The sequence below is a fragment of the Hydra vulgaris genome, chromosome 02 (genome assembly GCF_038396675.1).
Source record: "Hydra vulgaris chromosome 02, alternate assembly HydraT2T_AEP".
In the NCBI taxonomy this organism is placed as follows: domain Eukaryota; kingdom Metazoa; phylum Cnidaria; class Hydrozoa; order Anthoathecata; family Hydridae; genus Hydra; species Hydra vulgaris.
Genome location: NC_088921.1, coordinates 22,402,737 through 22,417,147, shown reverse-complemented (window position 1 = coordinate 22,417,147; position 14,411 = coordinate 22,402,737). Strand labels below are relative to the sequence as shown.

The following is a 14,411-nucleotide window of genomic DNA, read 5'->3' as shown; positions in this document are numbered from 1 at the left end:
AATATTATTATTAAATTCATTTTTATAAAGCTCTAGAGGGTTACTGTCAAGAAAGGCTACTCCTTGACAGTAACCCTAACCCTCTGCTATTTTTTCTAACCTTTTTCTACTATTTTTTCTAACCTTCTTCCACTATTTTTTGTAATTCTCTTATATTATTTTTTGTAACTCTCTTCTAATATTTTCTAACAAAATAGTTTAGATGAGTGAAAATCAATTTTTTATCCGATAAACAGCAATACATCTTAAAAGTTATTAAAAAATTTTAAAGTTCCTTATTCAAACTCTCCTATTTAAGACCAATGTTAATGTTTAATTTAAAAAAATTTTGTCTGTAATATGAGATACTAACTTTAATAGTATCAAGACATAGCTCTTTAAAAAATTTTATCAGTTTGATAGTATTGAAACATAACTTATAAAAGTATCTTCTTTTTTTCCTTTTAACCTTAGTGTCAAAATAATTTTAGATGAATTTTAATTGTATTTTCAGAGTACTATGAAGAAGTGTTTTCCTTAATCACTGAATGCACAGCAATTCAAATTTCTAACACCATGTGGAATATGCTGTTTCTGCTTTATGAAACCTTTCACAGGGATGCATCTGATTACTTTACTGGTGAGTATTATTCTTGATTTTCTATTAAAAAAAAAACTATTGCACAACTATATAAAAGCTTTTATTTACAACATTGAATTTTATCTTTTTAGGGATTTTATCAGTTACATATTCTTAATGTAATGATATTCCATCAATATGTTACAATTTGTAATAATTCAAAAGTTATTAAAGTCTTTAACTACAGTATTAAAGTTGTCCTTGATGGACAGCACTATTCTTAATTTTCATTAATATTTGGAGTACCACAAGTTTCTGGCCTTGTTTTTCATCTAATTTAACATAAAATGGTTTTTCTTCAAATTCTAGTTATGTTGTAGTTATGTATTCATTTTGAAATAATTTATATTAGATATGCATGATGCCAAAAAAAAAAATCATTAAAATAAAAAAAAATAAGGTGGGTCAAAATCACCTCTATAGTGGTGGTCACCTAAAAATCACCTCTATAGTGGTGGTCACCTAAAAATGTTCACTTTTTCCTTGGTCAGAGAACTGTTGTTGTTTTTTATGTGAGATAAATCATCATTGCCTCTTGCTTCAATTGTTGTATGAATGTTGTATTAAAATCTCACTGAATAAAGTACCTATTTCTACAGTGACATCTTCATTTGTAAATGTTCTTTTAGGAAGTCTATTTAGCACCTGTTATCAATCAAGTAGGAAATAATCCAGTTTTTCTCAAATTTCATACTTTCACAATCAGGTTCTTCTATTTTATTTATGAGATTTTTAAGCAATACTGGAAACCAGTACTTTAGAATCAAAAGAGCTTTATGTTCTTTCCAACTTTCCTTCCAAGTTGTTTAAATTTTTCTTCACTGAACGTTTGACTGTCTTTGAAAATCAAAGGAAAACCATCGATATTAAGATTCAAAGATGAAACAGCTGAATATAAGTAATATAAGCAATAGTCAGCTGAACATTCCTAAAAAGTAAATCTAGTGATTTTTACAAAAAGTTCAAAGTTCAAAGGTTCAACATATGAAAAATTACTTTGAGGACCACAAATTTCTTTAAAGAATGAATTAAAACAATTTAATGGAAATCATTGTTTTTTTGTTTAATAGTTTGAGGGGTTTTTTTTGTGTTTTAAATTAATGGAGAACTTGATAATAAAAAGAAATCAGTTATAAATAGTACATGACACCCAAGGCAATAAGCTATGCAGTAGCTTTATTCCTGCTGATTAACCCAAAAACATAACAAAGAGCTCCATATGTGGCTTTAACAATGTACACAAAAAGGTCTAACATAGACACTTTATCTACGAAACATGGCTATTAGTACTCTGGCATTTTACTGAATGAATTCAGTCTCTCTGAAAGCTACCAAAGACAGCAGGAAACTATTGCCTACAATCAGTACAGCAGGAAACTATCAGTTGGCCTTTTAAACTTATTGAACTGTACCTTATAACAGAAGCTGTTGCGTCGGCGCTACCAAGGAGACTCAAGATCAAAAACATCCAACATTGATTATCTTATGAAGGAAATGTAACACAGAATTACACCTACACCAGTCTTATTAGATAAAAAAAAGGGGTGCAGAGCAGGTAAACAAATTTTCTGGTTTCCCCATAAGTTATGCCTAAAAGGCTTTTATAAGATAATAGCCTAATGCTGTTAAAATCCGCTCTAGATAATTGTTTTTTGTTAAGATCTCTTCCCTTTACTCAACCAAATGTCTTAAGTCAGTGTTTTTAAAGTCAGAGTTAACTTATCCTAGCTTTTTTCTTATAAAAAAAAATCTTACAAGACAGCAAGGTATAATAATAGATAACAAGTATAAACAATATAAGTGTAAATTTTAAAATTAAATTTGATAAATTAGAGTATTTCTGATAAATTAAAAATCAACATTAATAGGTGTGCAAAATTGTTTAAAAATTTTTCAATAAAATACTTGTGTTTTATTATTTACATCTAACCCTCTTTAAACATTTAATTTTCCTAAAGTCTCTTCAACATCTCTTTTATTTATCTCAACAATTATTTTATTTTAGTATTATATAAACCAGTTTATTGATTACTTTATTTTTATTGGTTACTCTAATTTTTTTAGAAATGATGCCTTGTTTGCATAACTATGTTACTGTTGATCCAGAAGCATTTTTGGCTCAACCAAAATACTGTGAAGCAATTTTTAACATGTGTAATAAGGTAAAGTTTATTTTATTTTTCATTATTATTAAAAAAGTTCTCAAAATTGAATTAGTAGGTTCGTTATTTTATAATACTATTTTGTTATAGTTCTTTTACTTTTAATATTATTATAATTATTCTTATTATAGTATTATTGTTATTAATTTATAGTTTATTGTTATAAATTATTATATTTGGTATAAAACCAAAAGCCAAAACCAAAATGGTGTTTTTACCACAAACCAATTACATTGGTGTTTTTATCACAAACCAATCAAAATGGTGCTTTTTTTATCTCAAACCAATCACCATGATGTTTTTATCACAAACCAATCAAAATGGTGTTTTTATAACAAACCAATCACAATGGTGTTTTTATCACAAAAGAATGAAATAATGCCTACAATCAATCATAGAACTGACTCACTGAGAGTTTTTTGTGATAACAACAGAAAATCAGTTTTTGTGATGATATCAGAAAATTATTTTTTTAAGTTTTTGTTGTTATCCCAGCAAATAGGTTGTACTCTTCTAATATATTTTGTATAATTTAATTTTTCCTATTAGTCTTAAATTCCAAATGTGAATGTTTTAAAAAGAATTTTTTTTAACTAGTAGATTGCCCAAACCGAAACCCTCATTCAATGTATGTAACTGCGCCTATGGCTAAATAAATTAATAAATGTACACTTTGTGCCATCCCTCAAAAGTTCAGTAAATAAAATTTTTAGAAAAAGAAAAAGAAACCAAAGTAATAAAAAAAAAATCAAACAATAAAAAAGTTTAAAGATAATGCTTTTAATTAAAAAATTTTAGATTTAAAGTAAATTAAGTTTTTGGTCATTTAAAAATGATTATGCTCAAATTTAGTATTTTTTAAGCTAAATAATACAAAACATAAATTTTCAAAAGTTTTATGTTTAAATAGCTGTTTTTTACATTTGCTTAAGATATTAAGCAAATGTAAAAAACGTAAAAAATGTAAAATAAGATATTCTAGAAATATAAATGTAAATAACAAGTTTTTAATTATTTTTATGAAATTTTATCTAATAATAAAAGTTGATTAGGATTTGGTTTTTACTATGTGGTCATTACTGTTTAGGTATTGTCTTTTGTTACTGATAACAAATTATGAAAATGCTTTATTGCACTTGCGTTAGACCTCATTTGGAGTTTGCGATTCAAGCTTAGAATCCCTATTATTAAAAAGATATCAAAAAACTTGAAAAAGTTCATAGAAGAGCAACTAAATTGATACCAGAATTAAGACATCTGGGATATAATCAAAGACTAAAAATATTAGATTTAAAAACTTGAGAAGTTTGAGGACTAAATGGTGACCTTATGCAACAATATAAGTTATATAAGGGTTTTAAATCTTATGATATGAAGAAATTCCAGATACAAATGGATTCAATCAATACACCAGGTCCAGCATCCAATATTAGAGGTTATAAACATCGTGTTGAGTCAGAGTTTGTTAAAAATTGTTTAAGTAGACAACACTTCTTTACAAACAGGGTTGTCTTTGGATGGAATAATTAACGGGAATTGGAAGTGGAGTCTACATCAGTCAAAGAGTTTAAATCCAGATTTAAACTAATTGTCGTGCAGATAATATTGAACAAGAAAAACAGGTTGCAGTTAAAATTTTAGACAGCTGTTGTGTTGACTGTCATAGATATTGCCTGGCGCTCTATCTCAACAACTTTTGAATTATTATTATTATTAAATCAGTGATTAAGCAAAAAGATCAAAATGTATGGTTCTGTAAATTACTAAATTTTTTGTTGATTAGAAACTCTTGCTAATAATAAGCTAATTACTATAAAGCTCTTGCTAATAATTGCTCTGAATAAAGCTCTTACTCTTAATTCTTGCTAAAGACAAGTTTTTTCTTTTTCAATTCAGTCGTTTCTGTTAAAAATTAAAACTTTTTCAAATAACTTTAATTTTAACAAAAAGTTTTTGTTTCTGTTAAATATTAAACTTTTTTAAATAAGTTTTAATTTTAACAGTTTTTTTTTTTTTTTGTGAGTGTTTTTGTCACATTGATTGTTAAAATTGATTTGTTTATAAGAAAGCACTATTTTTATTTTTAAATATATAAATAAAAATGTAAATACACAATGAAATAAAACACTCGTGTGTTAGTGCACATATGTGTGAAAAAAAAGATTTTTAAGATGTATATATTTTAAATAAAACAATAACCCTTTGACAACTATGGGACACCGGTGTCCCAATTTTTTACATGCTATTTGTAATTAGTTTCAATTAAATTTTCATCATTGAATATCTCCATAATATACCTTAGATACTGACCTGGCAGAAAATTTGAAAAATTTTAAAGTTTGCTTTACACGTGGTACAAGTGACTTAGTTACATTGGGCTAATTGGAGTTATATATTTTTTTCATTTAGTTGTTTACAGTGTAGTTCATTTTCACAAATATGTTTTTTCTTATGCAGTACATTTTGTATGACATTAAAAGTGTGCTCAGTTTCTTATGTGCTTTAAAACATTAGACTTTTTTTTTAATATTTTTATTAATAATTATTTTTATTTTAAGTTATTATTTATACAGTTTAACACTTGTTGTTTGATTCAGATGCTTATCGAGTATTCAGGAGAAGGAGCACAATGTCAGGCTGCAAAGTTACTTGAAGTTTGTGTTTTACAATATAGAGGAACTTTTGACCAGGTAATATAAAATTTTGTATTTTCACACATTTGCTATGTTATCATTTTACCTCAATTTTTTATTTTATAATTTATTTAACACAAGTTTTATAACCGAACCAATGATTTTTAATACACTTTATGTAAAATTACTTTAATTTCTTCAGTGGTTACCGGCATTCATTTCTTTGTGTTTGGAACGGCTGACACTTGAATTAAAAACAAGTGAGCTTAGAGTCATGTTGTTACAAGTGGTAAGTAAAATTTAAAAAAAGAATGTAAGTGACTTAAGCATATATCAACATGTTTTATTTTAATTATGTTATCTTTTATATTCTTATATTCTGCAAGTTTATTTTGGTTTTTTATCTGCAAAATAGATATAAAGAGAGAGTTAAATAAATTGTGAATATTAATCTAATTTTTTCTCTAAATCTTTCTTAAATTTTTTTAAATTTCTTGAGATATTTTATACTTTCATAATCAAACAAGTAATGTTAATTATACTAATTGTTAATTATTTACTTAAATACATTTTTACTAGATAATTGCAAGTATAATCAGTAACCCAGTTCTTGTTATTTCACATCTGAGCCATCTCCAAAATTCAACATCTCAACAAAATATGTTTACACAGTTTTTATCACAGTGGCTTAGTGATACCGATTGTTTTCTTGGGTGAGATTGCTTTGTATTAAAACAACATAAATGCTTAAATTGAAAAGTATATTTTTTTTAAATTTGTTTTAGTCTGTTATATGTATTAATAGATAATTATAGTTGAATAACTCGATGGTTTAAAAAACAAGAGTTAAGTACCTTATTATACCATCTAAAATGTGTTTTATATAATAAAATAACTCTAGATTTGAATATTTTTTTTCTGAGTTAAAAATACTTTTAGGCGTCTCAAAGACCTTTAAACACTCAAAGGTTCATAATATTATCAATAAAAAAGTTCTTCAAAAATAAATCCACCTGGTTCTTAAATAAAGGGTTATAACTATTTCTATTAAAAACATATAGAAAGTGCACTTTTTAGTTTATATTTATATAGAAAATTATTTTTTCAGAGTTGTGATAAGGTATTCTTTTAAAGTTTTTGTTTTTTTAACCATCTTAGTAAATAATTATCTTATAATAACTAACCTATAAAATCCTGAATATGTTAGTACTATAAATTCATTTACAAGTACAATAAAACATTTCACATGCATGCATTAAATAATCTAGTATCTAATAATTTAGCATGCATGACAGGAAAGTCTACATATTTGGAATTTGTGTTTTGCTTGCCCTTCCTGCTGATAACCGTCCACCAGTCATTGAAGAGTTTGCTCCACAGTTTGTGCCTGCTTTGCTTCTTGTTTTTAATGGGTTAGCTCATATGTATGAGAGTAAGTTAAATTTTTTCTTATAAATTTTTTTTTTATATCTAACAAAATTTAAAAAAAGGAAATTTTTTTTAATATGTGAGTATGATTTCAGCTATTTTAGTATGATAATAACATATGCTCCAACCTTATACTCTTTTTGAATGAAAAAGTTTAAATCATTTAGTGTTTTTTTTTCGGAACATCTGTGTTTTGAAATTTAAAGCATACATGAATCTCAAATAAAAAAAGATTAAAATGGATGAAATGTTACAAGCAGTGCACGGTGGGCTAGAGTTCTCTTTTACTGGACAAAACTAATAACTCATCATATAAAAAAAGTTTAAGAACTATTTTTTCACTGTTTACTAATTAGAGGATTGCAGTTTTAATGTTGACATTAGTTTTAATTTTGGGTTGCTATGGATACCTAAATTACTTAGCAACCACATCTTTTATTGACTTTAACAAATATAAACTGGAAAAAGTAATAACTTTATTGGATTACTCCCATAATTACCACATTGAGTGTTTTTATGCTACAAATATAGTGGTATTATGGATTTTCTATTTGGTTAATAGTGACACCTGAAATGCTTGACAATGATTCATTTTGCATAGTTACTAGCTTAAATAACTTTTCTTAAAGCATCAATGTTATAAACTAGACTGATATTAATGTGGCAGTGTGATTTTAAAATATTTTATACATTTAAAAAGTTTAACACATTCCTAATTACTAATTTCAAGTATTTTTATGCAGTTCCAGGACTCTATTTTATATTTCATAAAACTACTATATATCTATATAAAAATGCTTAAACCTTTTTAAGTATATATTAATATAAAAATTTTGATTTAAAATTATTTTTTAAATCAAAACTCATATATTCTGAAAATTGTAAATTAGCTTAAGCTTCTTTTTCTTTACCATCTTGGCACAAACTACAACCTGATGCAAACAATAGTTTTTAAGATGAATATGATGCAAATAATGGTGTCAATCTTCTTTTCTTTGTTTTACTACTAAAGTATCAAAATTCACCTGGAGCTTTTGTACTACAGTTGGATAAGAGCATAGTTTTTTCTATCAATCGAAGCAATTAGTAGAATTTTCTTATTTACAATACCAAATTGAACTGATATTGGTTTATTTTGCAGCCATTGTTATTCTCTTTAAAACAAATTTTAGAGTATTTGCATATAAACCTTTGTCAAAGATGTTTTATGAAATTAGACAGGTTATTATTTTATTATTTATGAAATTAGACAGGTTATTATTTACAACTGCATCTAAAATATTAGGATTGGCTAAGTTTACGTTTTTTTTGTAATCTATATGAATAAATAGCAATATTTTTCATGTTTTAACTATATAAAAATATGAATTTCATTCAAAAAATCTTATAAATAGGTATTTTAAAATGTATTAATAAAACAAGTTTGTAACATTACAACACTAGAACACTAGAAAGAGACTATTAACACTAGAAAGATAACATTACAACACTAGAATGCTAGAAAAGATCATATTAAATGATTTTATTAAGATATGCAATAAAAAAGTTTTGAAATTGATATCTATTCTTATTATTCCATGCTTATTAGTAACATAATTCATATAATAACAAAATTCTATTAAAATATTAACAAAAAATAAGTCTTCTACAGTTTAGAAGCATGCGACAAGATAATTATACAAAAATATATAGATTTTATAAATGTTTAATCTATAAAATGTTTAAGCTATAAAAGGTATATAATGTTATTTTTGAAAATGTATTTTTTTTACCTTTTTTACTTGTCCATTAACTGCGCATTGTTTAAAATACTATAATTTGTCACCAAAAAAAAATTTTTTGTAAATATATTTTAACATATATTTTACATTTTCAATATAAATGAAAATCCTTGAAAATCTACTTACTATTTTTCATTGAACTGAATTCAATAATATTATTTTTTTACCATGATGAACTTTTTTTTCAAACATCTTTTTAGTGTCTTGTTTTTTATGGTAGTAAGGTTTATATTTGCTGAGTTGTTCTAGTGTAACCCCAAACAGGATCTCATGTCTATCAAGATGTGATATTCAGTAGGAGTTTGGAGTGTCATTTTGTCCAAAGATGTTAAAACCTTGGCGTAACTAGGTCTATTAAATCCATCACCAATATACCCACACCTGATAACAGGTTTCTTTTCAACAAAGTTATTTAGATTTTAATCAGTTTTAAGAGATTAACGGTTTCAGATTTAGATATCTCATCTATCTAGATTTAACAGTCCATAAACCAGAAGATTGTTTGAATGTTGGCTTTATATTGACACAATGTGGACATTTTACAACATTTATATTTTGTTATAATAGCTTCAGTTTTTGCCTCATCTGGTCGGGAATAATGACAAATTAAATTTAAAATTAGAAATTACATCAGTTCTAGTGTCTTAAACTTGTAATTGCTTGAAAATTTACTTGTGAAAGTATAAGTAATATCTGCTGTCACCATCACTGATTATGGAGCGTTGGTGAATAAAATAAATACATGTGCCACTTCTGTACTTCCATTTTAAAAATTTTTCCAAGTAAATTTTAAGGATTATTTTCTAAAGAATGGATCTCCACGGTGTGTTGGTGTAGTGCAGTAAACTTGATGAATAACAGAAAACGTTCAAGGTATGATTCACCTACTTTTTATCAAATGGCAATTCAATACTTTAGTTTTTAAACAATTATGATTTGCATTTGCAAACAATTTTACTGATGTGGCAAAAATGGTGTTCATTTGCTTACTTTACATACTTTAAACCTCAGTCTCAAGATTAGTGTTTCCTAGAAAATGCTCAAAAATCTAAAAATAGAAGAATAAGAAAATAATCAATAAAGTCAGAGAATTTTTTTGTTTGTTTGTTTTACTAAAAAGATTATTATCGATGGTTACAAGCTAATACTTACCTACAATTAAAATCCATGGTTACAAGCTACTACTTATCCGCAATTAATTTCGGGGTTTTTTGTATCAAATCAGCCTACTAGAGGTCAATGTCTTCCACTTCTAAGAAGCTTCTTTCACCCCAAATATGCACATAGGCATATTTCATTCACCTCAAATATGTACATAGGTGTATACATGTATATGCCTTTGTGTCAAATCATGAGGTTTTTAGTTTTTATTTTCTCTAGAATTTATGAATTTTGGTATTTTGAGTTTTAATTGTTTTTGGATTATTATAGAAATGGCAAAAGATGTTGAAGATGAAGAAGATGACATAGATGATGATAATGGTATATATTTTAATTTTAGTTACAGTATTATAATTACATTATTAAAAAAATATATCAATTAGATTATTTTCTAAAGCTTGATTTTTTTAATAGACAATGAGTTGAATGATTCTGACGATGAATATGACGAGGAAGGACAGCTGTATGTAGAAAGTTTATTGAAAAAGGTTAATTATTTTATATTAAAATTTTTATTAATGAAATTAAATAAAAATCCTGATTGAAAATATAAGCTAATTACAATCTTTTTATATAAAACTTTAAAAATCAAATTTTTTTCAAAATTTAAAGAAATTTTGTTTAACGTAATACTTATATATCATGTTAAATTTTTTTTACAAATATTAGTTTTTAGTTGTCTTGAAAGTATTGTCACTTTTAAGTATATGAATTACAGCTTATTTTGCAGGGGAAAATAAATCTTTAATCATTAAGATGGATCGAAAAAGTAGTTTTTAGAAAACTACCTTTTCGATCTTGTACTCTTTTTGAAATATTCAATGACTTAAAGCTGCATATATACTTACTCCTTGAAAGTACAAATAAATACAAAAATTCTGTTTTAAATCTTTTTGGACAATTTTTTCCCAAAATTCTACAAACAAAAAATTTAATTTTTTATAAATGTTGTAAATAAAAATTTACATGTTCTGCTTATAGTTATTAAAAGATGTTTTTCCAAAAAAATTTCATTTCATTGTGAAAGTTATATTTAGTACTGTAAAGTAAAAGTTAATAAAAGTTGAATTATGATCAGTGGCCGTATTCTCATCTCTCCATTAAGCTTAACAGAGCGTAAGTCGTAAGTTTCTTTTTAACTACTTTAAAAAAAAATTCTTTAAAAATATAATTTTTAAACATATTTTATTAGTGTTAGAAATTTAAATTAAGTTTTCGTCATTTCTTTACTTAGAAATATTGAAATGAAATTTCAGAATTTCAGCTCCGTTTAACGAAGAGAAGTAAAAACGGCTGCATAAGACTTTAATACTTTTAAATTTAACTTTGAGACTGAAACTATCTAACGTATTTGTTTACCAATCAGAAGTATGGTTTCTAAGTTAGAGGGCTTACGAGTGTGGAACCATATGTGTTAAATTTGATAAGAAATCAAATTTATTTGATCCCTAAATTTCTTAAAATCTTTTAAAATTAATACTAAATCAAGGATAAGTAATAAGAAATATCAATAATATGAAAACTAAAATTTGCCATAAAAACAACATATAACAAAGAACGCTTTCCTTTTTCTTCTTCTTTTTTTTTTACCTAACAATAACTAATAATAAACATTGTTTTTCTCTTCTCCATTAGTAATGCTTTCTCCTCTAACCCAATCATTAATGTTTTCTCTTCTAGATTGATCTTTAATGTTTTCTGCCGCAAATTTAAAAGCTTAAGTCTTAACATAAAATTAAAGCTAATTAAATTTAAATCCTAATAAATGTTTCAAATGAAACTTTTATTCGCCAATCCTGGTATATGTTTACTTTGGTTTGTCAATCCTACTGAATATTAAAGTTTATTCACCAATCACGGTTAATGTTTAAAAAGATTTTTAATTTTTGTCTTTTACTTTTATTTTAAAAGTTGTTTTTTATATTTATTAGTAATTAATTTTATTTTTTAATTCTATTATTAAATATTATTTTATAGGAAGGACAAAAGGTTTTTGATTTTGATGATGACGATGATGATGACGTTTGGGCAAACGAATTAGATATGTTTACAACACCTATTGACGACACACCTTATGTAGATGAATATATTACTTTTAAAAGTACATTTGAAGGTAATAATACAAATAATAAAGTAGGGTTATTTACTGTTTGATGCTACGCAGTAACATTTTGTTGAAAACTGCTATAGCTATAAGGACTTAAGTTATGTATTAAGCTCATTTAGAATTGAATTACATGAGCAGTACATATATTTTAATATATGTTAATATATGTTAAGACATCTATCAATAGTATTACTTGATGCTTTATATTTAGCCTTACAAAGTAACGATCCTCGAATGTTCACTTTACTTACACAGTCATTGACTGATGAGCAGAAAGTTAATGTTCAAGGTATTATCAACGAAGGCATCAAAAACGCTCATAAGCTCGGTGAGATTTTTTTTTTACTTTTATTTGATATTTTTTATTTATTCTTTGATGAGATATAACGTATTCAGCATAGTTAAGGTGCTTTTAAAAAAATTGTCGTCAGTTTGTTAATTGTTTAAACAATCAAGATATTTCTTTAAAGTATCTGGTCTGCAAGACAAACGATTAGGTTGTTTAAAGGTAAAACACCAAAGATCTTACTGTGGATTACAAGCAATTTTTTAAAGTTTATTTAAAATATAAAATGCCTGTCCTGATTATGTTATATAATATAATTGCGGTATATTTTGTAATCTTAACTTTAGCTTTTTTTTCCTGAATTTGTGATGAACTTTTTAAGGAAATTTATAATATTTAAACACTTTGTAAAAGTTCTAGCTCCTTTAAGCTATAATTACGTCCACATTTTTTTAAATTTATTTTTAAGATTTGGAAGCAAATCGACTGAGCAAAACCAAAAAGAATTTCAAAAACTTTATTAATGTCTTAAATTCTGTTTTTTTTTTAACACAAGTAGAAGTAGTTGTATTAAACAAAAATAAATTTCATTTTGCAACTAAGTTATAAATTGTTAAAGATGAACTTTTGTTAAAATTTTTGATTTAAGCGAATGCAATTTTTGATTTAAGTGTTACTAATTCCCCTTAACTACGCTGAATAAACGACAATTTGTATAATTTGACGAACTATTTTAAGGGTATTTAAAACGGTTTTTTGTCCCCTAATGTTAAATATGAATCTCAACAGTTTTAGGGGTAAAAGCTTCTAAAATAAATAATTGGTTTACTTAAAACCTTAGTAAGAAATGTAAAAAATTAGTTTCAAAGTTTCAAATACTTTACTGTTGGGTTTATTTTTTAGATATGAAATAAGATTTTTTTTTTTTTTTTTAACTTATTTGTCTTATCAGGGAAAAATTTAAATTTTTGAATTATCTTTGAGTTTTTAATCAGGTTATTGTCATTATATTATCTTAATAATTAACATACTGAAAACATTGTTTATATTTCGTAAAGAGTCGCGCAAGTTAGATGCTCAAGGCGGTTATAACTTCGAAAGTGCTGAACTTCCAAGAAACATCGAATTCGGTGGTAGTCTTTCTTGATTGGTTATATGAAAAGAAGAAAAATAAATGGCTTTGGTAGATTTATGTAAAAACCTAAAACGTTACTCAAGTCCAGTACAAAATGAAGTTTTCCGTGAAGTCTGTAAATATAAATTTCCAGTGACGTCTATAAATATCAAATATCATTTTTCAATACCAGTTTTATGATTAAAAATACTTCAATACATTTTAATAGTGGCGAAATTTTTAATACATTAAAAACTTAGTTCAAAGATGTAAGCTGTTTTTTAATTTGAAAATTTTTTTTTTTTCATATTTTCTTTTTGACTTTTATTTGCTTTTTATGTGGAGAAGAAAATATTCTAGCATGTGTGATCGTGGTCACTGTTTTGACGTAGGGGAGCGCAGCGCGAAACGTACTTAATATTAAGATTTTCATCGCGTTATCATAAAAACTAGAACAAGATCACTTTAAGTATATATTATACTGATAACATTAAATGTTTTGTATCGATTATACAAAATGTTAAAGAGAAGTATTTTCTTGCTAGTTATTTTTGAGAGAATTGTTTATAGCGCCTAAATATAATTATTTCAATTGTCTTGTTCTTTAGATTTAAATTGAGTAGTCAATTAATTATAGAAATAGTTTGAAACTTTATTACTTGGTACAACATATTGAACAAATTTTTTTTTTAACTTCATTTTTGTATAAATGGTTGAATTGCTAATTGTATTTATGGTCTACAGCGGTTATAATTCGATGTTAAAGTGTGATTCGTTTTTTGTAGAATTGGTTGTATTTAGAAATTGTTCTGCAAATTTGACTGTACTGATGTATTTTTTAAAAAAAGCTAAATGTATTTGTTTAGAATTATATTTCTTTTAACGTCATCTTAATAGATGCACCCTAGTTTTGTTCCGTATAAAATAGCAAGCTCCATATATAATAGCTAGTAATATTTTTCTTAGTAAACCGGGGAACCGGTTTACTAAATTTGCTAGATTAACAAATAAACATATTTGTTAATTTTTAAGTTAAGAGAAATATTACGTAATAAGATATTTGAATACAATATATTTGTTTGATTTCTATGATTACGCTAGTAAATGGTATGCAAAAATC

General features: G+C 25.6%; 1 protein-coding gene across 1 annotated transcript in view; it reads left to right on the top strand.

Moving 5' to 3' along the window:
- Positions 1 to 14,159, top strand: part of LOC100209908 (importin-7) — a 72,460-nt gene extending 58,301 nt beyond the window's left edge. Inside the window, exons 18-28 of the mRNA XM_065790316.1 lie at positions 494 to 619; positions 2,684 to 2,781; positions 5,379 to 5,471; positions 5,617 to 5,703; positions 5,994 to 6,127; positions 6,698 to 6,846; positions 10,055 to 10,105; positions 10,199 to 10,272; positions 11,762 to 11,897; positions 12,103 to 12,219; positions 13,236 to 14,159. Coding sequence (XP_065646388.1) covers positions 494 to 619; positions 2,684 to 2,781; positions 5,379 to 5,471; positions 5,617 to 5,703; positions 5,994 to 6,127; positions 6,698 to 6,846; positions 10,055 to 10,105; positions 10,199 to 10,272; positions 11,762 to 11,897; positions 12,103 to 12,219; positions 13,236 to 13,324 — 1,154 coding nt within the window. The 3' untranslated portion in view covers positions 13,325 to 14,159. The remainder of the gene's footprint in view (positions 1 to 493; positions 620 to 2,683; positions 2,782 to 5,378; positions 5,472 to 5,616; positions 5,704 to 5,993; positions 6,128 to 6,697; positions 6,847 to 10,054; positions 10,106 to 10,198; positions 10,273 to 11,761; positions 11,898 to 12,102; positions 12,220 to 13,235) is intronic.
- Positions 14,160 to 14,411: the final 252 nt, after the last annotated feature.